A 23,867-nucleotide genomic window follows, 5' to 3' on the forward strand; every position below is an offset into this window, starting at 1 on the left:
TGTCCATCCTACAAGAAGTGGACTGTGAGGCTGTCAACCATCTGTCTTCGTAGAATCTTTGAATTCTTTGGACACATAGCCAGAAAGTAAAATGACAACCTGGAAATGCTTCTGGTAACGGGGAAAATCCGAAAGGCGACCACGTGGAAGAAGCTCAATGCGATGGACAGATCAGATCCGCGAAGGCACTAAATCTAAAATCTACGATGCACTGCACACTGCTGAAGATCGCAACAAGTGGAAGGAGTTAGTCCACAAAATAATTCGTGGAGGCCACGACCCTCCGCAATGAGGAATACGACACAAGGAGGAGGAGGTCGGCGGTATAATAAATTCTGACCTCCAATCTCAAACAATTACCTACTTACTGCAAACACAGCCCGTAGGCCAGGTCAGCCAAGTAATGAATGACCTCCTTGTATAGATACCTCGGACGTGTGGGACGTGCTCACCCACCTGCGATTATTTTTGTCGACCATTATTGATTAACCCTTTTTTAATGGATTTTATTGCAAAGAGATAAAAAGTCTGAGTCAAGCGTATTGTACGTACGTACCTATTAGTATCCAAGTAATTAACACATACTCGACGTAACTATATCCACAGAGAGCTGTAGTACGATCATTAAATTTATATTCGTCTGCTTTCATAAGTAACAGTTTTTGAATTTTGAAAAGCGTTTTTCAATTAAAAGACATGCTAAGATCGCTTACCTATTGTATACCTACTGATTGAACTATCTGGTCGAAATTGCTTAAAATAATTGGACGTAGTTTAGGGTAAAAGATCCAATCCACAAAAATCTGTTAGTAAAATTTGAACTTTCTGTCAAAGGGAAAAGTCATTCATTTAAATGACAAATTTTAGAGGATGGATCTTTTACGCTAAACTACGTCCAATTAATACTAATTAAACAGGTACGGACAGGTTTGCCAATATAGGTTAAAAATCTTAAAATAACTCCAAATTCTTATTTTAACTGTGAACACAAACAACACTTACACTAACTAAATAAAAGTACGTAGTAGACTCGGTAGTAAAAACCTAGATGTGATGATCGTACGGCAAAATTACACTAACTAAATAAAAGTAATTTTGAATCAAAAGTGAGAGCTAAACATCAAACAGTATCTAATAAGTACGTATGCATATGCAAGAAGGAATCACCCGTCAAGTCACAGATACAACGTGCATTTTCGTAAAACGTCGGACAGACGTACAAATATTTTCGGCGGTGCAGTGAATTAGGGATTTACAACCTACAGGTTGCCTGCAGAGTGACGAAGCGAAACTAGTCTCAGTATACTCACTTGGTCGTTAGTGCGGTTTGTCGTGGAGTAGCGGCTCTCGCAGGCGGGTGTCGGTCGCCAGCGAGCGATTTCCTGAAGGCGCGAAAGGCGCGTGTTGCGCGAGGAGGGCCTGGGCTCGCGCGACCGTCCTCCTCGAGTAAGCGCACCACACTGCTTATCGACCTCTCGCCTCTCACTTGCCGCCCTAATACGCCGCCGCGCCCGCCTACCGCGCACCATTGCCAAAATGTGAGAAACCTTTAACAATTCATCTGTCACTACCCTTGCCCTTGCGATCGATGCAAATTGTAACGGTAGTCAAGTTCCACGAGGGTCCAGTTACAGTTACCTGCAACTCATATGTTTATATCCGGCGTGGACCTAACTTGCTCCGATCGATTCGCTAAGCCAAAGCTTTATTGCTTGTTTCATGTGCTGCCAAAAATGAATGCGAACTATGGACAAAGAATCATCAACAGTATTCTGTAGACTCGGTAGTAAAAACCTAGATGTGATGATCGTACGGCAAAATTGGCACACATCTATCTAATACCTAATTTACTTACAAGAAAATAAATCAATCGACAAAAACAACATTAATAATTTATTTAATTAGCCTCCTTGACACTATTTCACTCCATAACTGTTTTAAATGGCTCAAGCGACCCATAGAATATAGAAGAGCCCGAAATATGTACATACTTTCAATACAGAGTTCCGATGACCATTGTAGGTATGCTGGTCTTCATGACCAGTTCATCTTATTTGTTAGGCACATTAGAAGCATTGATTACTTTACCAACATTTTACCTATCAAAGAAAACGAATAGCCGAACGTATAATACGAGTAGGTTTGTGCCGAAATAGTTATGTTACTTACGTTGATCTTCATAAGAAGACCCACTTTTTCAAATGTTACTTTTTGAATGAAATACTTAATTAATGCTTACTTTGTTGACATGTGACAATGTAACAACCGCAATAAGTGCTTCGTATGTAGGTACATCATAATTGCCTATAGCCTAACTAATACAAATTGCCTATAACATTTGAGGTTCCTCAATTCGCAACGGATCTCAATCATCAGATCAAATCTAGGTATATTTTGACAAATGTAAGATCGATCGAGAAACCTACTCGGCCTACTAGCTCTTTCGTACGGCTTTGCCAGAGTTAAAATAACACATTTACATACTTTTTTAAAAATTATAGAAAGTCGTTAAAGCTACTGATAAACTTTTGCATGCCGAGATGCCGGCCACTAAGCGCCTCTGGCGGTATAAAATTAAACTGTTATGTCCTCTAATTTGCTAATAATTATTGTGTCTGGGAGCGTGTTTGTTTTCGAACTCGCCACTAGGGGGCCTGAAACAAAAAAGTTTCAGGATACAAACTAAGATGGCGCGGTATTACCTTTTGCCTATAGCACGCCTATAGGTAGTAATATTAGTAATTATTTATAGCTATTTATTTATTGTTTACATACTTCTTGTTGTAAATGCGGGTAACCTTACCTTTAAAATATGTTTTCAAAGCAACAAGTTCATAGTTTGCAAGCATGAACGAATCTAGGTTATTTTTAACCGACTTCCAAATCTCAAAAAGAGGTGGTTATGAATTCGGTTGTATGTTTCTTTTTGGTTTGTTACTCCATATCTCCGTCGTTATAAGTCCGTTTTTACGTAATTTGGTCATCTCAAGCCCCTATTGGGTCAGGTGAATGATAGGACACGCAAACATACTGTGCAATAAAATAAACGTATTGTTCATAAGAATGTATTGTTGATAATCGAATTGACGATACCAAACATTCCTGTACAGTCAAATAGATACCACATTAAATGCCCTGGGGGAATAAAACGGATGCGAATCTACATTATGGAATAACAAAATAACTAAAGGTACACAAACGTATTGCAAATTACAAGTTATACTTTAGATAGTTACAATGGTATGCTCAGCATTTGTTGTGGGTAACAATAATCTGCCTTTTTAGTAAATTCTGTGGTTATGTGGCTGTCTTAGGTTAGGTGGCGAATCACTCACTAAAGCCTCAATGTAGGTATAGACTGTTAGGACGCATGAAAGTTCTTGAACCGTCTTAATCGGACTTAACGAGCATTGAATACAAGTACATTTTATACTGAATTTATTTGTATACAACGTGTACGTTTTAAAACCTCTTGACTGTAGATTAACTCTTTAACCGCCAGAGTCTGATATATAAGACATTACATATCCAGCTCATTTCGCCACAGTCTGATAAATAAGACAAAGATCTGATTTGGTTTTTACAGCACATTTATAACTCCCGTAACTATGCCAACCTTACTCTGCGTGGTACTATTACTATCGGTGGCGACACGAGCACGCTCGATCAAAAATTGCTGGCGGTTAAAAGGTTAATAAACCGGCAATCGTCGTTCCGTATGCGTTAACTATACTTAGGTACAGTCAACGGTAAAAATATGGGTGTAGACAACTTACTCAAAAATATGTCCCATAGTTCTTAATTCACTGACATAAGAGTTATGGGTCATATTTTTGCATATACTTCAAGCAAAAAAGTCTCGGATTTTTTAAACTTATAACGTCGGGTGCGTGGGACAAGTGCTACATTACATAGCAAACAAGTGCCTGTGGGGTAGAGCTTAAACTGCATACTATCAGTTATTATTTAATGCATACAAAACTTTCAAGTTCACCAATAAGCCATCTCCCCCACCTACCGGCTTGTTAATGTCATCCAAGTTCCAACAATCTAGTAATTATTTCACCCGTTTTATCTAATCTAATCAGAAAAGGTACGGTTAAACTTTGATCTATAAGATATTTATATATATTACCTATATATTATAACAAAGTCATGTTCTAAATCATTATTTCGTTGCTCGACAGTAATTCTTGAAACTGTAATTTTACATATTTTCTGGGTCCCTATTCGACATGTACAACTGTCAGATTTCGCGTCCACTTCAATTCAACAGTTGAATGAATCGCATTTTCATCAAGTGCGGATAATACCTTTGGTACAACCAATAATTCAACAAATATCAACTTTGTTTTATTACTACTTTACGTTTATAATGGTTTGGTCTGGTTGTCACCTAACTGTGTATTGCTAATGTCAAATTTTGACAAAGGATTGTCCAGATTCAACGGAAGTTCAACACGAGACGTCAAACGTCGTTTTTCGAATAAGGCCCCGGGGGTTGTAATTATAAACGCTACAAGAGCCACTAGTTTGGATCCGGCAAATGAGGAAACCTTGAGGTGTAAACAGTTTCAATAATTGAATTTAAAATCCAGAGTTCCATTACAAAACTGATTCATATAAGGAGAAAGTACTACATGCTACAACTTGTTTCACTACATACATGTTTTCTCAGATTCTGTAAACTTTTAAGAAACATTTCTTGGGCAAGGTACATAGGTATATGTATCAGGTCAGTGCGACCACATCCATGGCATAATTCCGTACACGATCGTAGACGTCACATGACTTTTCATACCATCTATAGCTGGGGTTCTAAGGTCCACCACCTTGCATTTTGGAGACAAAGCAAACCGCTTGGAACAGGTGTTCCTGGGGATGATCTGAGCCGATTAAGCCCGGTTGCCAAGAGGTTCCACCCAGCAGGTGGGCAGGGGAGGGGGGGCAAAAGTGGCTCCGGCGCGCCTCACTCTAAGCTATATATCTGCATACATCTAGCAAGTATATCAAGTTTGGTGTCTTTTTCGTGTAATTCGAGGATGAAAAATTCATTTCTGTGACTAAATTTTCACTCTTCCATACAAAAAAATCGAGAAATTTAAAATTCCTAAAAAATCTTTTCACTTTTTTTTTCGAAAATCCTCTACAAAATTAAAACTATGAGGATTTGCTCTAGAAAAAAAATACCTGTGAATAGCCCAGTTATCCTACTATATAGAATAGTAAACTTGTTAAACATTTTTTTTCATAACTCTGATAAAAAAAATGTTTTGTGTCGCGCGGCGTACCTGCATTGTAAGAGCGGTATGCAGCGTTTAGGATTTTTAAGTATGTTTCGATGGTTTCTGATAAGTTGTTATTCTTCTGGTTGTAGAAAATTACTTCTGGACGTGATATATATACAAATATAAATTAAATGTATAAATATAGATGTTGGGAAAACTTTCGCCAATAGAGTTATTATAAATGTGATAAAATTAACAAAGCAGATGTTTGATTAAAATGCGGGTTAAAATACGAGTAAGATATATATTGTTCGCAATTGCCACTATATGCCCATGGGTCCGTGCATTTAGTTTTTTCTTAACGCAGTTGCACCTCCCTGCGCATTTTGTTTTGCAGCGGCAACGAATAAGCTCTAAACAAGCAGCAGCCGCCGCAGGTAGGCTTGTACATATGAGCTCCCAATAACCATTTTGTTTAGACCAGCTCCAGTCAGCAGGACATGGAAGCTGTTGCTGAGGGGCTATAATCTGTCCCCAAACATAGCCTCCTTGGTAAACTGCACGGAGAATATGTTTACGTAGGTAGCGCATCTTCCATTGGAGGCAGATTCTCTAACTGAAGATTATTTTTTGTAAAAAGTACTTTTCGGCACTCTTTTACACTTGTACTTGTACCTGATCCGAACACTGTAACACAATGCATAGTATCAAAATAATGTCTAAGGACCAATTCACATCTCGTAATTCAAATCTGTTCAGATTTAATATTGTAAGACTCTTACTTGTCATACAAGACAATAACATTTTTTTCCAAAATTGGCTGCTCAATGTTGTTTTGTTTACCGTATTTAAATCCCTCCGGAACATTACAAGGACCACTAAAACCAGGATTGTCAGATCCCTCATATTTCCCACTTTTCTGTATGCTGTATGTCTCACATGGACACTAAGGGCATCCGAAAAACAGAAAGTGAATGCACTAGAGATGTGGTGCTGGAGACGAATGCTGGGCATATCATGGACTGAGCATCAATTATTGAGGAGCTTGGCATTAAAGAGCGGTTGCTTTCTACGGGCAAAACTCGGTACTCAACTTCTTTCGACACGTGTCTCGTCGAGACGGAACATCTACAGAACGTCTAGTTGTGCAAGAAAGAGTAGGAGGTGACAGGGCTAGGGGAAGATCTCTAATGAGATGTACTGACCAAACCAAATCAGTGTGTCGGTCACAGTAAGCGAATGCTTACGGAAAGCAGCTCTACGGGAGGAATGGCGACGTGTCGTTAAATGAGTCGCTCAAAAGTTTTCATAATGGCCACGACCACTCTATCAAGAGTGTAACGAAGAAGAAGGCCCTCCGTTACAGCAGGATATGCGCTTTAAGCTTGAAATACGCTTTTTTTCCCTTTCCACACACAAAAGAAACTGTGTTGTAACCTGAAAAGGCGTGGAAGAATGGCAAGACTACTATCCTTTCTGGTCCTGTAAAATAAATCATATATCTATGAGTTACAAATAAAATCATATATTTAAAGAAAGTTTGCAGCACGTGACCATTAGCCCAGTTGACCTGTCTCTTATTGCGGTGACATATTTATTTATTTTATTTACAATTAATGGAAGAACTACAAACGTTAGCTTAAGAAAATGCAATAGCATGGCACGAGAGGAACAGGTGATTCTTTCCTGTGCCAATCCTCCATTAATTGTAAATAAAATAAATATGTCACCGCAGTATACGAGACAGCTCACCAGGGCAATTGGTCAAGTGCTGCAAACTTTCTTTAAATATATGATTTTATTTGTAACGCATAGATATATAATTTATTTTACAGGACCAGAAAGGTCAGAAGTCTTGTCATTCTTCCACACCTTTTCAGGTTGCGACACTGTTTCTTTTTTGTATGGACAGGGAAAAAAGCGTATTTCAAGCTTGGAGCGCATATCCTGCCGTAACGGAGGGGTTTAAATACGGCAAACAAGGCAATATTGAGCAGGCATTGCCAATATTGATAAAAATTGTTATTGTCTTGTATGGCAAGTAAGAGTCTTACAATAGTAAGTATGGACAGATTTGAATTACGAGGTGTGAATTGGCCCCTACACGTTATTTTAACAAAAGTATTTTGTTACTGATTTTACGAGTACATCAGGTACAAGTACGAGTGCAAAAGAGTGCCGAAAAGTACTTTTTACAAAAAAAATCTTCAGTTAGAGAATCTGCATCCAATGGAAGATGCCCTACCCACGTAAACATATTTCTCCGTGCAGTTTACCAAGGAGGCTATGTTTGGGGACAGATTATAGCCCCTCAGCAACAGCTTTCATGTCCTGCTGACTGGAGCTGGTCCAAACAAAATGGTTATTGGGAGCCCATATGTACAAGCCTACCTGCGGCGGCTGCTGCTTGTTTAGAGCTTATTCGTTGCCGCTGCAAAACAAAATGCGCAGGGAGGTGCAACTGCGTTAAGAAAAAACTAAAATGCACGGACCCATGGGCATGTAGTGGCAATTGCGAACAATATATATCTTACTCGTATTTTAACCCGCATTTTAATCAAACATCTGCTTTGTTAATTTTATCACATTTATAATAACTCTATTGGCGAAAGTTTTCCCAACATCTATATTTATACGTTTAATTTATATTTGTATATATATCACGTCCAGAAGTAATTTTCTACAACCAGAAGAATAACAACTTATCAGAAACCATCGAAACATACTTAAAAATCCTAAACGCTGCATACCGCTCTTACAATGCAGGTACGCCGCGCGACACAAAATATTTTTTTTTATCAGAGTTATGAAAAAAAAATGTTTAACAAGTTTACTATTCTATATAGTAGGATAACTGGGCTATTCACAGGTATTTTTTTTCTAGAGCAAATCCTCATAGTTTTAATTTTGTAGAAGATTTTCGAAAAAAGAAGTGAAAAGATTTTTTTGGAATTTTTAATTTCTCGATTTTTTTGTATGGAAGAGTGAAAATTTAGTCACAGAAATGAATTCTTCATCCTCGAATTACACGAAAAAGACACCAAACTTGATATACTTGCTAGATGTATGCAGATATATAGCTTAGAGTGAGGCGCGCCGGAGCCACTTTTGCCCCCCCTCCCCTGCCCACCTGCTGGGTGGAACCTCTTGGCAACCGGGCTTAATCGGCTCAGATCATCCCCAGGAACACCTGTTCCAAGCGGTTTGCTTTGTCTCCAAAATGCAAGGTCCCCTTAGAAAACAGGACCTTAGACCTTCTGCTACTATTGTTTCTATTCGTTTGGCGTTTGTGGATGTACGATTGTCATCTTGTCTAGGCCCCCAGTGCCTCGGTCGTCGAACGATCATCGATACATTCGATATATTAGATAAACAGCCATGGTATTCGACAGTCCAAAAGTAGTTTGTTTTACCTACACAAGGAAGTGGCCTTTTAACCGATTCGACACTTATATAATATATCTTCTGAACGATTGAACATTAGTATATTTGTTTATAAACCTATAATTCGTCAGGTGCATGAGACCCAAGATCGCACTTAAATGTTTCCATAAATACCTACATCGTGTTACAATATTTACTTTGTAAAATTAACACTACATCATATAAATACTAACCTATATACTATATATTTAAGTAATCATGGGAGCATCACATTGCAGGGTAATCTTCAACGGTTTAAAATATGATTTAGTTTTATATTGCATAATAGAACGGGTGAAAATTATTACAAAATAGTTTTCCACTCGTTCTTTATCTGGTCCTATATGGTCAAGTAACTGACTGAATCAAAACTTATGAAACACTAGCGACCCACCCCGGCTACGCAGATTAATAAATAATTATACACCTAAACCTTCCACAAGAAACCCTCTGTTGATAGGTAAAAACGGCATGGAAATCCGTAAACTGATAGATAATCTGAGATGGCGAAAATTATTTGTAATTTGTGGCCAAATTACTTAAATATAAAATCTTATCCGCTTCAGTTCAGTAAATGCATACGTCCGTCCGCACTATAGTTCGTTTTTTTAGCATTACAAAGAACTTGAAAGAAGGTAAACGATCTTCACAAGGCTTTTAATTGAAAAACGCTTTTTAAAAATCAATAACTATTGTGAAAGCAGAAGAATATAAATTATTATTAGATTCATAATAGTTACACATTTGCCGTAACTTATTTTTAAAATGTGTTTTTCAATAAAAGACACTTGGATTGTTTACCTTATTTCTAATGCAAAAAAAAGAACTATAGTGTAAGACATCGTCCGAATCATGTGTCTTATTTGTTATAAGAATAGAAACACCGTAGGAGTATCATTTTATACCTACAGGTATTTATCACAAAAAATGTCAAATGAATTACAATAGGCATGTTGACATGAATTGCGAATATATAACATGTTATGTTTTTACCATAGCAGGGAATATTAGAATGCTGAAAATCATATTTTGCAAGTGTAAATATGCGTAATAAATTAATTATAAATAATCAAAAGTATTTAAAATAATGCCCAGTATCACGTGACTGCAAACGCCAATCGGAGCGCGTGACGTCATGACATGAGAATCACCACAGACTAGTCGTCAAACCTGACCGTAATCCATACGACACCGCCAAAAAGTTTGGATGTTCAAAAACTGTATATATTTTTTAATTCGACAATAGACATTTATTACGTACAATAAATATTATTACATGATATAAAAATATATATTTATTTGTTATTAAATAAATAAAATGTTAAATAATATGATATTTCACCAAAATCTTTTTAATAATTTGGCTGAATGGAACTATCATCGCCATGTTGGCTGTTCGAAACAAAAAAAAAAATAAAAAGTTATATCTGCGCCCTATATTTGCACTCACAATTTTAGTTGTATCTTAAATTGTAACTGTAAGAGTTTTTGTGTGAAATCAGTTATTGTGATTCATTTTTGAAATGGTTTTATCATCGCTGAACGTAATATGTATACATATAGTTCGCAAGTAACAATATCATTCAAGTCAAAATCCGAAACTGCAACGTAAGTATCATGTAACAAATATTTGTTTTATACTCTAGGGTCTTGATTGTTGTTCATTTACACACAGGGCACTGCATAAAGATACGTAAAACTTGTTATTCATTATTTTAGCTTATATATTTACGTAATACTGATCTTTTAGAAAGAGAGATAAATTAAATACTACAGCTTTTGTTCTACGCTAGGACTGACATTTTGGCAGCAGTTTGTTTATTTATCTATTCGTGACGTCACGTGACAGCTTGGAGCGTTTAGGCTCAAACTTTAAACACTAAACTAATTAAGCTCTATTTAGTATTTAAAATTATGAATAAAAATTTTAAATATTTTTTTTTTGTAATAATTACGTGTCTATAAAATGAATACAGTTCTAAAAACTTGTCAACATGCCTATTCAGTATTTTATAAATATTCAGACTCATCAAAATTATTATTTGATCATTTACGTTACATAAATAATTTCTGATATTCGATGTATTGATGATAGTTACAGAAGTTACAGTTTGAAACAAAATTTCATGTTTACCAGCGTCACGTTATGAATATAATGATAAGTAATCCTATATGCAAGTATGTACACACAGGTGCAATAGTGCATATACATTTATGAATGAACAATAGTAAGACAAGACAAATAAACATGGTATTGCTGCATGTTAAAATATCCCTTACATTAATGTCAAAATATAAAAAAAGCTTTGTATCGAGCTAATACATGATTATAAATAAGTATACGACACGTAAAAAAGACGCACCATATAATATAGTATTTAAAAATAATTAAAATCACTTCATTATAAGTTAATCATCCCAATCGTCATAAATTAAATATCAAATGTTTCCAGAAGTCAAAGCAGAGTGATAGGAACTAGATTTTGTTCGTACACAATGCACCTTTCATTAGGCTGTGTCTTGTGTATTAAACAAGATGGCATGCGATGTCTTTTTTGCAGTTTCAGTGCTTTTAGAGTAAGGGCCAGTTGCGCCAAAACGTCTGTGATCTTGACCTTTCATCTGTCTAAGCACTGACTAGTGCGTACGAATTAAAATCCTTTGTATACAATAGGTTTAAATTCGTTCCCACTGATCAGTGCTTAGACATACGGAGGGTCGTAGTTCGTCAATATTTGTTTGCATGTATGGTTCATCAGAATGTGGATGCTGGCTTTCACTGCTATGTTTAACAGTGAAAGTTATGGTGTGAAGCCATTTTTGTAAAAGTGCGAATATTAAACAATATTAAAACCAAGCACCGACCGGTTTCATTGAACTCACAATACTGGTTTGGCTGTTAAATACGTTCAAACTAGAGTCACAATGTTGGGCACTTCTTACGTCTATGTTTTAGAAAATCTAGAACGTATCGAAGTGAGTAGATAGTTACATGCGTTTCGAGGCAAGCTGCCCTAAGAATGGGTAATGATTTAGCACTTACATCAATGTAACTTCGGAAAGGACACATGACCAGCCTATTTCTGGAATTGCGTTGACACTTAAAATACGCTTCAGTTGCATTGAGTGGTACATTGTCATTGGTAAAAAATGTTATTATCAATGTTCATTTTAGTGAAATAGTGTTTATCACTGTAAAATAGTTCTATACCGGCTTGCACACTTCATTTCATATGGACATATTAAAATAAATGTAAATAATATGGAAAGCTTAAAATTATCTTTAAAAACGTAACTAACGTCATGTGACAATTGATAAAAATATGAGTCACCTATTTAAAAATAAATGTCAATATTTTAAAAATATTTATCATTCTTTTCGAATGGTAAAATACTTTTAAAACGCCCAGTAACAATTAGGGAATAAATCATTTTCAATTCATATTCATATGCGAGTTCCATTCACTTTAGAGTCTAGTGTGTAGTGTCAGTGACGCACTCTTGGCAGGAACGGCGGCGGGCGCGGCTCACTCCTGCAGGTAGAGGCGCGGGGACGGGGCGGGCGCGCCGGCCTCCGCCGATCAGGACGAGGTGCCCGCCTCGCCGCCCTCCTGGAAGGTGTTCGCGGACGCGGAGAACGGGGCGCCCAAACCGTACAGGTGCCCGCTTGAGCTCTCGATGTTGTCGTCGAAAAATATCTGCAAGCGAACAAACGATTCTATGTTATTAACGTGCATCATTTGTAATTTGTATACACTTTATTAATCTGCCCATTTTATGTATAACGAGTTAATCGCTTAACCCAACTGTGATTTTAAGAATTTGTATTTAATTATATGTAGGTTAATTCCAAAACAATAAACTCAATAGTTCGTAGAGCGCAAGAGACTTTTAATAGGTACCAAATTGAGTTCATAGTACTTTTCCCTCTCTCTTCTTCCTTGCCGTATGCTATGGCGCCTCCATCAACATTTCTTATCCGGATTATGAAATGTAGAATTCACAATTGATTCAATGGTTATATAATCAGCACTGTTTTATTTTATCTGTTCTGAAGTGCACAACAATACCTCTTTGATCTTGAAGAACGCCATCCCAGTGAGGTGAGAGTCGGAACCAGCCTGGTGCTGCGGCCCAACGCGCCGCAGCTCCAACTGGTCTGCCACCTCCTGCAATCCGCCCTTCAGATTTTTGCAGAGCTTCATGAGGTACTGGAAACAAATTCAGTTACTCAGCATTTGCCTGGCTCTTGATAATGATAAGCAATAAGTGCATTAATATGTATAATGTTCTTAGAGTGAATAATTCTGGATGGCTTCAGTCCTCGTACATTTCTGATTTCTTACAAACTAAACCATAACTTCCCATTTTCTACAAATTTAAGTCCTAATTTAAATATTATGTACATATATCTAATGAAATATTAGGTCATTTATGTAACAGCCCTCTAGTAAAAACAAATACTTTAAGCGTTATTCCTTTATAATAAGAACTAACCGTACACGAAATACGAGTAATGTACCAGAAGTCAGAAAGAATACTTACTTGCATTACATACAAAAAAGTAAAATGACGATATCTTCCTGTCATTACATAAACCACATTATCAACCTCAGTTTAAAACAAGTTGTATTTTCCTCGCATTATTTAAACGCCTATATTTTTCCCGTTAAACAGAGTACAGTAATATTGGTTATGTGTTATGTTATAGACTTTGTTTCTACTGATTGTAAAGGCAATGATGAATACATATTTTGATAAGTTAGTAGATAAATAGCAATTAATAATAGTCTAAATATTTTTGAGCCTTTTTAGGGTTCCGTAACCAAATGGCAAAAACGGAACCCTTATTCGATTCGTCAAGTGGTAAAAAGTGTGTCCCCCCCCCTGTAATTTCTAAAATAAGGGAACGATAAAACTAACAAAAATATATGATGTACATTACCATGCAAACTTCCACCGAAAATTGGTTAGTAAGTCGTTTCTTTTAATACGTCATAAATCGTAAACCGCAATTTTATTGTTACTTGCTGCTACGGAACCCTTCATGGGTGAGTCCGACTCTCACTTGGCCGCTTTTTTATATATACACCGTTAGTAAAATAAAACGAATATTGAGCCTGGCATGAGGTGAACTAGAAGTTACCTTGACATCGTAAACAGTAGGGAAATACAGCCGTAGACTCTCAAAGAAGTCATTCTCGTCTTGCGGTAGATTCTGGTCGGTGAGCAGCTTCAGCAGGTAGCCGAAGTCATAGCCGGAGTGGAAGCTTAACCATTTGATGTTGTCCATGAGAACCAGGCCTACAAATAAATAGGAAAATATAGCTACAAGCAAGATAATATAGTCTAAATAAAAAACAGGCCCAGCGCGAGTAGGACTCGCGCTCGAAGGGTTTCGTACCGTTAGGGTAACATTCCATTTCCAACGACAGCTGCACTACTGTCAATTTTACTATGGAAATTGACAATGACAGCGACGCGTTCAGTACCGGTAGTGCAGCTGCGGTTAGAAATGGAATGTTACCATTACGCAAAAAACAGCAAAAAAATCACGTTTGCTGTATGGGAGCCCCACTTAAATATTTATTTTACTTTGTTTTTAGTATTTGTTGTTATAGCGACAACGGAAATACGCCATCTGTGGAAATTTCAACTGTATAGCTATCACTGTTAATGAGTTACAGCCTGGTGACAGATTTTTAATAGGTTTTTACCCTTTGGGTACAGAACCCTAAAAACTGTATAAATATAATATTATGTGTTCCGTACTCCACATCGGATATCTTCATTGAGAGAGTAACGCGATCGTTGACCAATGATGCCGCTAGCGTCTATGTAGTCGCTCCGCCCCACGCCGTGACGTAGTTCCGCTTCCACTTCCTGCGAACCGTTGCTCGCTTCCCGCCACTCGCCACCGCCATGCCATTGTTTCGTCGACCGTCTTGACCGATGGTCCGCAAATATTTTTTGCGTATATTTTTGCAGCATGGTGCTTTAACATTTCCGATCCAAAGCTCGGTCGATTAAATAGTGAGATATGGCAGAGATCGCCACTATTAGTCTTTTGGCGGTCTCGCGATCGAAGTCATCGGTGCTTTTCGATTCTACCCACTTTTTTCTTGCTAAATTAATTTTCACATTCCATGCTGCTAAAATCGTTACCGTTAACTCGCATTTTCGAGATCGAAGTAGGAAGTGCGTCAGTGGTTTTTGTTAACTGTGCGACCGCTCGAAACCGAGGTGAAAGGCATCGAAAAGGTCTGCAGACTTCACATAATTATCTCTGCTTGCTCGCGCTCTCCAGCTTAAGTTCCGTCTTACAAAGACGAACTCGTGCGAAAAGCCATAATAAACAAAATGGGACAAATAAACCCGCTGCGCCTGAACAAGCTTGAGTTTCCGGTGCTAAGAGAAAGGGGCCAGGAGGACTCCAGCAGTTTCCATCTGTCTGTATTCGACTTTATCGAAACAGTTTTGTTACGCAAAGCGCCAAAATCGATTTTAGACTTGATTTCATCAGTTCGATTTCCTTAAAAGCATGCTACTAACTCGATGCCCTATACTAACTCGATATAGGGTGTCTCTTCGGATAAAGCGAATTAGACCATCACGCTCCTAGACATCACGTGGGACACGCGGCACAACACACCGATTGAAAGTTTTCTTTTTCGCGACATACAGGCCTGCCTTGCTGCAGAGTTTCTCGCAGAAATGAGACTCAATGCCTTCTGTTCAGTCTCAAATTCGCAAACTTTAGTTCATGGAGGAAGGTGAAGCCTTCGCAGTCCCCAGCAACACGGAGCTGCCGAAAGCCTCGCACCACTTTCTTCCTCATCTTATGCAAGCAGTCCGTTACAATCTCCAATATTGGTAGACAATGTACGAGGTAAGGCCCTTTCAGCGAAGAGTAACCGTTAACGGGCCGCATCTGCAGCGCTGACGACAGAAGTGTAAACATACAACCGCACCGGTACAGTATACATAAAACGACGGCGACACTACATCCCTTCCGTTACTACGGCTGTCGCAAAAACTGCTGATGCCAGCAGATCGTCTACAGGTCGCGCTGGTTGCTTGCTACTTGCCAGGTCGGTACAACCCCCGAGGGCAACGGTTTATCAAGAAGTCACTGCGCGCCCGAGTGGCAGCTGCGCCCAGCAGCCGCCGAGACTGTCTTCACCTGACAGGCGCCTTGTTGGCCGGCCTCCGCTTTCGAGAGCCCTCGCACTGTGCCACGGTATTTCTTAACAGACTCATTGAACTGCTACCACGACCTTTGACAGCTGCCTGTGAGACTTGGCATGGATGTCTCCACCTCCCAGCCTAGTCTGTGTACTGCGACGGCGTGATAAGGAGTCTTAAAGCAGCTGTGGTAAGCTTGCAATTTACTGGCGGTCCTAGTGAACACAACGTCAGACCGCCCTCCCTTACGAGTCAACGACCTTAAGAATGAGGCGTAGCTCCTGTCAGATAGGACGCTCCAACACCGAGCTGGCGGGATCAGGAGTGACGTCCGCTACTGGCGTGACTGGCGCATGCATATAACATGCCAAGGTCTAACGCTACGTAGCGAACGAAACGCAACTGTCACTGTCTCACTAATATGGAAGAACCGGATATTCCCGATTCCGGTACTGTGTTTGTATAGAAAACAGTAACGGGAGCCCCTAGATCGTCCCCTTGTCTAGGCTGCATGTACGGCCACAATGTAGAAACGGTCTTTATGGTGCATCAAAAATAAGATCAACTGCCAGGTACCTCTATCCAGTGAAGTAGCGAGCTATCTCAGACGTCTATTTCTATTATCCATGTTAGCTTTCAGAACGATACTCGTTCATAAGCCTCTCACAAGTGCTGTGTATGAACCACTATCGGACACTATGCCTTCTTCCAACGCCATTAATAGCGAGACCAGCGCCTCCCAAAGCACCAGCTTGGGACGCGAGACATCTACTTGCCCTAATTTAAATAGCCCTACAACGTTAGGTACGTTAGAAGAAGTACGATAGAATAGCTGCCGCACTTTTGCTGTTAGCATCAGGCAGCAGGGTCAATGACCTTACTCTACTACACTGTAGCCCGGGCAATTACATAGATAACTTTAACGCTATTATTTTGTGTCCGAAATTCGGCTCTAAACCAGATAACGTGTCTTACCGACTGGACTCTTAGAAGCTCCGGAATAAAGTATAGACCCAGTATAAGTAGGTAGTCTGGGTACGTCACCTTGCGAGAATTACACAAAATGTTAGGGGACACTTCGCTTATTTCTTTCAGCCACAGTCTCATCCAAGCCGGCCTCGCCTACGATTGCTTTTGATCCACGATGTACTTAATAACTAAATTGGCTGGAAAGCTATTCACTTAGCGATATTTTCGCTTATGTTAATTGGGAACATGACTCGCCGAGATTCTGCGGATCGGATGCGATTTCGAATGAGAATTCTCTTAAACCAGTTTAACGTCAGATTCGAACCTGAGATTACAATTTCAATTCTCAATTTCCTGTAATTCACATTATAACGAGTCACTGTGATTTCATGGGTTGCAATATGGTGTATACATATTTATTCGTTCTCTGAGTTCTATGACAGTAGGTGTAGCCCTATCGCTTGCGCGCCCGCTAACTCGCCACCAGGAGATAATAAACAGGTCTCAATGAAGATATCCGATGTGGAGTACGGAACACATAATATAAAAATTTTACCTTCCAATAAAATTATTATTATGTTTCCTATCCACATCGGATATCTGAGTAATGCCTTCCTGGCAGGCTACTAGGCTACTTTTATGCCGACGGTACTTCTCCTCAACAATGACATGGCGGTGGCGAGTGGCGGGAAGCGAGCAACGGTTCGCAGGAAGTGGAAGCGGAACTACGTCACGGCGTGGGGCGGAGCGACTACATAGACGCTAGCGGCATCATTGGTCAACGATCGCGTTACTCTCTCAATGAAGATATCCGATGTGGATAGGAAACATAATAATAATTTTATTGGAAGGTAAAATTTTTATATTATTAGTAGAGATGCAACGGATAGTTGTTTGGCCGGATACCGGATATTCGGCCTGACCATCGGCCGGATATCCGGTATCCTTTTTTTTTTATTCCGAAATCAAGCAATGTTACTCTCCGGTATCCGGCCGGATAGTAAAATAATGGCCAGATACCGGATAGTAACCGGATATTCGGTGCATCTCTAATTATTAGTAGGTTGTTATGTCACAGGGTCACAGTAAAATTTCACATTTCCTGTCTTTATTTATCTTTACCTGGTTATAGTTCTACAATAATGCCAGTTATAAATTTTAGTCCGAAGCTTTTTCCAGATCACTTATAATAGCTACTTGACTTAAAATAACTAACAGATAAAATATTCAAGCTTATAACACATTTTGGTTTTTGTGGAAGGCCGCCAATGTAAACAGATACGTGAACGCAACCCTACAAGGCCTACTCAGTGAATAAACTTTAAATTTAAAATTAAATGAGTTATTAAAGGCTACCTGATGTCATGAGCAACTCGGCGAACTCCAGCGGTTCAATACCGTCCTCCTCATGCTTCCTGAATTGGAGCCCCGAGTTCTGCAATAAATCTATGGAGTCCTGCGCATACATGTCTTCTCTGGAAAACAAATCAACTTCATTAATTTAATTATATACTATGAATAATATAATCTGGTAAAAAAGATTTGTCAGTGACTGAATAGATACTCACCCCTTTTTTAGGGGTTATAAGCATTAGATAAACGCAGTATGATTCTCTCTGATCGACACAGTAAGAAAGAAAGAAAGAATAGCTTTCAGTATCCTTACAATCGCGCATACGGTAAAAATTCGCCACTCGTTGAGAATTACCTATTTTTTGCACTATCATATAACGCTTTACAGTACATATGGCTCTTTAAATTTTCGACGTCTTTACGAAGATAATTCTGCCCTCCTAAGCCGAATAGCGCTATCTCAACAACAAATGATTTTGGAATTCTTAGTACTAGAAACTAAAGTATAAGTTAATAGCAATGAGTTTTCTTATGAGGTAGCGCTCTTTGGCTTAGCAGGGTGGAATATAGCATTTATAGCACAGGGTTTCGTAATGGAGCACCAAGGGCCCGTTTCTCAAAAGCTTGTAATAGGCATGTTGACAAATTTTTAGAACTGTATTCATTTTATAGATAAACACGTAATTATTACAAAAAAAAATATTCAAAATTTTTATTCATTAATTTTAAATACTAAATAGAGCTTAATTAGTTTAGTGTTTAAAGTTTGAGCCTAAACGCTCCAAGCTGTCACGTGACGTCACCAACAGATAAATAAACAAACTGCTGCCAAAATGTCAGTCCTAGCGTAGAACAAAAGCTGTGTATTTAATTTATCACTCTTTCTAAAAGATCAGTATTACGTAAATATATGTACAAGCTAAAATAATGAATAACAAGTTTTACATGTCTTATGCAGTGCCTTTGTGTAAAAGAACAACAATCAAGACCCTAGAGTATAAAACAAATATTTGTTACATGATACTTACGTTGCAGTTACGAATTTTGACTTGAATGCTGATATTGTTACTTGCGAACTACATGTATACATATTACGTTCAGCGATGATAAAACCATTTCAAAAATGAATCACAATAACTGAGTTCACACAAAAGCACTTACAGTTATAATTTAAGATGAATTATTATGATACAACTAAAATTGTGAGTGCAGATATAACTTTTTAAATTTAATTTTTTTTTGTTTCCGACAGCCAACATGGCAATGATAGTTCCATTCAGCCAAATTATTAAAAAGATTTTGGGGAAATATCGTATTATATAACATTTTATTTATTTAATAACAAATAAATATATATTTTTATATCATGTAATAATATTTTTTGTACGTAATAAATGTCTATTGTCGAAATAAAAAATACATACAGTTTTTGAACATCCAAACTCTTTGGCGGTGTCGTATGGATTACGGTCAGGTTTGACGACTAGTCTGTGGTGATTCTCATGTCATGACGTCACGCGCTCCGATTGGCGTTTGCAGTCACGTGATACTGGGCATTATTTTAAATACTTTTAATTATTTTTAATTAATTTATTACGCATATTTACACTTGCAAAATATGATTTTCAGCCTTCTAATATTCCCTGCTATGGTAAAAACATAACATGTTGTATATTCGCGATTCATGTCAACATGCCTATACAAGTCCCTTTCTGACAAAGATTCAAGCTGTCAAAAAGTGACATCCACTTGTATTATAACTTACAAGCTTTTGAGAAACGGGCCCCAGGTGTACCGTGTAATAATATAAAACATATGAAATAAAATAATTATTATAAAACCCTCACTGTAAATTAAATTTGAAGTTAAATTGCCAGGTGGTGTAGCCTGGCGGTGTTTTGCCATTCTCGTCCATGAACGTGAGGCCCAGCTGGATGATCCTCAACAAATCCACGTTGCACCTAGAAACGACAATGGCATACATGTACACAATTATACTGTTAACCATGTGAGGTTTAAGTGTATTGCAAATAATGGTAAGGAGTAAAAGACCAGTAATTAGTATTAAGTAAATTCATATCATTGTATTGTATTTTATTCTTTTACTTATTTCATATACATTACACATATTAATTTATAGCCTACCATATTCCCAACACACATAGAATGTAAGATTCTCAATTTCTAATATTTGTTACCTCAGAACAGTCAGAATTTCCGTCCGTAGACCTAAGTGAAATTATTTAACTATTTAAAATGATATACTCGCAGATTGGACCCATTTTGGCAAAAATGAAAGTTCTGATTATGTTATCTATGTGGAATCAAGGGAATTTAAGTTTAAGATTCTTTATTTTCACTAATAATTTGACAATTCACTTATATGAGAATTTAAATTACACAAATACATCTATTTTTAATTTTTTTGTATTTTCATCCACAAATCTAGCATTTGCTTTCAAAAAGTGCCATTTGATGAAGTGGAACTGCTGATGAAGCCTAGAATGGAACTCCTCAGTAATGTGGTGATTTGTCTTATCTGTTAAGTTTAAATGGAACTGCTGGTGAAGACCAGAATGGAGCACCTCGTTGACAGATATTTCCCATCTTTGGACTAATTGTTATTGTTAGGAGATGCTGTTTTGTGAAGTTGGTTATTTTTTTTTATAAAAGATTATGTAGGTAAAAACGCGAATTCTGTCTATATTACAAATACATTTAAAAATTGTTTCAAAGAAACCTTTCTATCTTATTATCCTTTCTTATATTTTGTGTTGATGATGTTATTTTTGTCATTATAGTTTTTGTCATTAAAATAATACCTATCCACCACAAAACCACAAAACAAACTGAATTTGAAATGCGAGTAACCTAAAAAGCATGCAAGGGATGAATGTTGATTAAAGATACCTGAGTAGCTGGTACTGGTAGTCTGCAGTGGACCTAAATTCACCAATAGGCCGTGCCACTACACCGGGGAACTCTGTGTCCATAGCAACCCAGTGGTACTTCTGCACCACCTATTATATAAACATACAACTTTTTTTAAACATCACATACAGGGTGCTTCCTCTAACAGGAGCAATAGATTAAACTAAAGGCTGTACTCCTCAAACTGACCAACATTTGTTCAGCAACTTTTAAAAATTATGAATCCTTTAGACTTCCTCTTTTTCATACAAAATAAATATTGCCTTCAATGTACGCTGACATCAGTGTGTTTGATGTTACTTGTCACGCTTTTAACATAACAAAATTTGCAATACACTGCATCTTAGAATAAACTTTAAAGTGTAATAAAAATCAAAACATGAGTTATTTTCAAAAGTTGCTGAACAAGTTTTGGTCAGTTTGAGGAGTACAGTCTACAGTTTAATTTATTGCTCCTGTTACAGAAAACCCGCTGTATACACGGTACTTGTCACATTAGTTAGAGCATAAACAACTGATGCAATAGATGGGATTAAAAAAGTAAGAACTCGCATTGTCATATAATAGACAGATGGGCAAGGGTGTCAGGTAAGTATAATATAATAAATAAATATTTGCATACAACAGATAACCGGTGGACCAAACATGACACAGAATCATTACTAATAGACACACCGAGAAAACAAATACTAGATGGAGAGATGAGCTACAAAATTTCGACAGATACTGGTGGAGAACAGCACAGAATAGGAAGGAATGGGAAAACCTCGGGGAGGCCTTTTCCGCACATGCAAAATGCAAATAAATATACTAAAATGAGAAACAATGAAAGTGGAAAAATAACATATTACTATTATATTGCATACAATCTTAAGTATACACACTAGCTCCACACTAAGCAAAGTTAGTAGTGTAAAACAGCACTGGTACTAGGACGCTGGTCATAGATTTCCAATCATCTTGCTTTATGCCTTAGAATTAGAGTGCCTGAACCTGTCTGACAGCATATGCTACACATTGTATGTGTGACTTGATCTAAAGTTGCATTATGGCCAAGCTAGACTTCACATTAATAATTGCAAAGGCATACAAACAAGCTGTGAAATGTCTTCTATAGTGTTGTAGGTTTTGATAAATCAACACATTCGCTGAAGCAGCATTAACACACAAAATCACAGAGTAAGTTTATGACTTGTTAACAACATTGAAACTGTAAAAAAGTAAATCTAAAAAATAACACTAATAAAGTTTTATTAAAACTTGTCATTACATACCTGTCTAATTATTTGAAATTCTTCATGTAGGTTAGAATTCCACACGTCTTTGATGCCCCCGTCGCCAAGAGGGGCAAGCTGAGCCCCGAAACTGGCGGCGGGCATCTAAAACGTTAACATAGTTTTAAATAGGCTACATTTTAAAGTGCTAAACGTAACGTAATAAAAAAGTACCTCCCATTCGATGAAAGTAAAATTAACAGAAAACTTACTTTGAATCTGTAATCCGTCTCCGTGTTGGAGGAAATCTCGTTTTTCTTCGACGCCGTGGTTCACTTAAATACCCGAAACCTTAATAATTTCATAAATACCATGTAAATTTTACAAATTAAAATAAACGCGATTCTCACCCTACAGTGTACGTAAAGTTCATAAATAATGATTAAAAATCAGTTACATTTCATACGATTTAATAAAGAAATTGGTGCTTTGTTGGCAAAATAAATTACTCCTAACGTTTTTAAATAAATAAATGCAGTTAAGTCAAAAAATCACGGAGCGAAAACCAAAAAGCTGACGCTGTCCCTCTCAATATGACAGTTGAGTTGAGTCTTGGTATTGCAAGCATCAAAATACCTATATGTGTCAAATTAAGTTAGCAGTTTCTACACGATCAACAAGGTATCCAACAAGTATCCAAGAAATTAATAAGTGGCAGCACTGTAGTATCGTCTCGTTTTCTTATATATATTGGTTTGAAAGGGACGACACTACAGTGTTGCCACCTTTTAACTTCTACTCTTTTTTTGTCAGACTAACATAATTGTTTTGGAGTGAAATAAACGCTTTTGAAATGGACTCATACATATTTTGTAGTATCTTTGGTATTTCTTTGGTTTATTGAGGGCTTGCCGTGGTTGTGTCACGCATGGCTCACCCGCTCACCCTCACCAATTAGTGTGACACGTTTCTATTTCTATTCTACTTCCGACGTTATCGTGGAGATGGCGTTAAGAGCACAAAATTTTCTTAGAAAGTAGAGGTTGTAGTTGTAGACCTCTTATAGTTTGAATAATCTCAGGTGAATTTTTTGAGTTCGGGTGCTAATCCGTTAAACCAAAGCCTTTGTTTCTTTGAAGAGCGGTCTACAGCCACGTGCCAAAGCAACCATGTCGTTTAAAAAGCAACTATCGTGATAGTATTAAGGTTCAAATTCATATGACAGCTTATTCAGAGAACAATTAGGGTGGTCTTGTTTTTAGAGATAGCAAAAACGTGTTATCTCCGAATGAGCTGATTCAAGAATTTGAACCATATAATTAGAATGGTAAATTTGCTTTTTAAATGGGTTTGTTCCCGTTACTTACGTCGGGGCTATAAGCAGTAAGCATTGTAACCACTGCATAAAGGAAACACTATCTTTTGTTTAACAGATTAGGGTCCGGACAGAAAAATTCACCTGAGATTATTCAAACTATACTTGAACCCCCATTGCTTTACCTTCACCATTTTGAAAAAATAAATCATAAACTGATTCGATAAAAAAATATTTGTAATTATTGAA

General features: G+C 37.5%; 3 protein-coding genes across 4 annotated transcripts in view; all 3 read right to left on the minus strand.

Annotated features, from left to right (window-relative positions):
* The window catches only part of LOC134679269 (cationic amino acid transporter 2), a 60,036-nt gene extending 58,464 nt beyond the window's left edge, over nucleotides 1-1,572 (minus strand). The window contains exon 1 of the mRNA XM_063538165.1: nucleotides 1,311-1,572. The gene's annotated coding sequence lies outside the window, so the exon portion shown is untranslated. The remainder of the gene's footprint in view (nucleotides 1-1,310) is intronic.
* Nucleotides 1-23,867, minus strand: part of LOC134679259 (uncharacterized) — a 452,522-nt gene that overhangs the window by 69,157 nt on the left and 359,498 nt on the right. The window lies entirely within an intron of this gene.
* Nucleotides 8,448-22,880, minus strand: LOC134678457 (CCR4-NOT transcription complex subunit 7-like). 2 transcript variants are annotated; one of them, XM_063537029.1, is made up of 8 exons: nucleotides 22,576-22,880; nucleotides 22,364-22,468; nucleotides 21,069-21,178; nucleotides 20,006-20,119; nucleotides 18,162-18,280; nucleotides 13,798-13,955; nucleotides 12,722-12,862; nucleotides 8,448-12,349 (listed from the first exon to the last, which is right to left on the minus strand). In XM_063537029.1, exons 2-8 carry the CDS (start codon nucleotides 22,466-22,468, stop codon nucleotides 12,233-12,235), a joined length of 864 nt encoding a protein of 287 aa, XP_063393099.1. In that variant the 5' UTR covers nucleotides 22,576-22,880; the 3' UTR covers nucleotides 8,448-12,232. The 2 variants fall into 2 exon arrangements, with proteins under 2 accessions (XP_063393099.1, XP_063393100.1); XM_063537030.1 differs by having other exon boundaries at nucleotides 22,565-22,880.

Source organism: Cydia fagiglandana, chromosome Z (genome assembly GCF_963556715.1).
Source record: "Cydia fagiglandana chromosome Z, ilCydFagi1.1, whole genome shotgun sequence".
Taxonomy (NCBI): domain Eukaryota; kingdom Metazoa; phylum Arthropoda; class Insecta; order Lepidoptera; family Tortricidae; genus Cydia; species Cydia fagiglandana.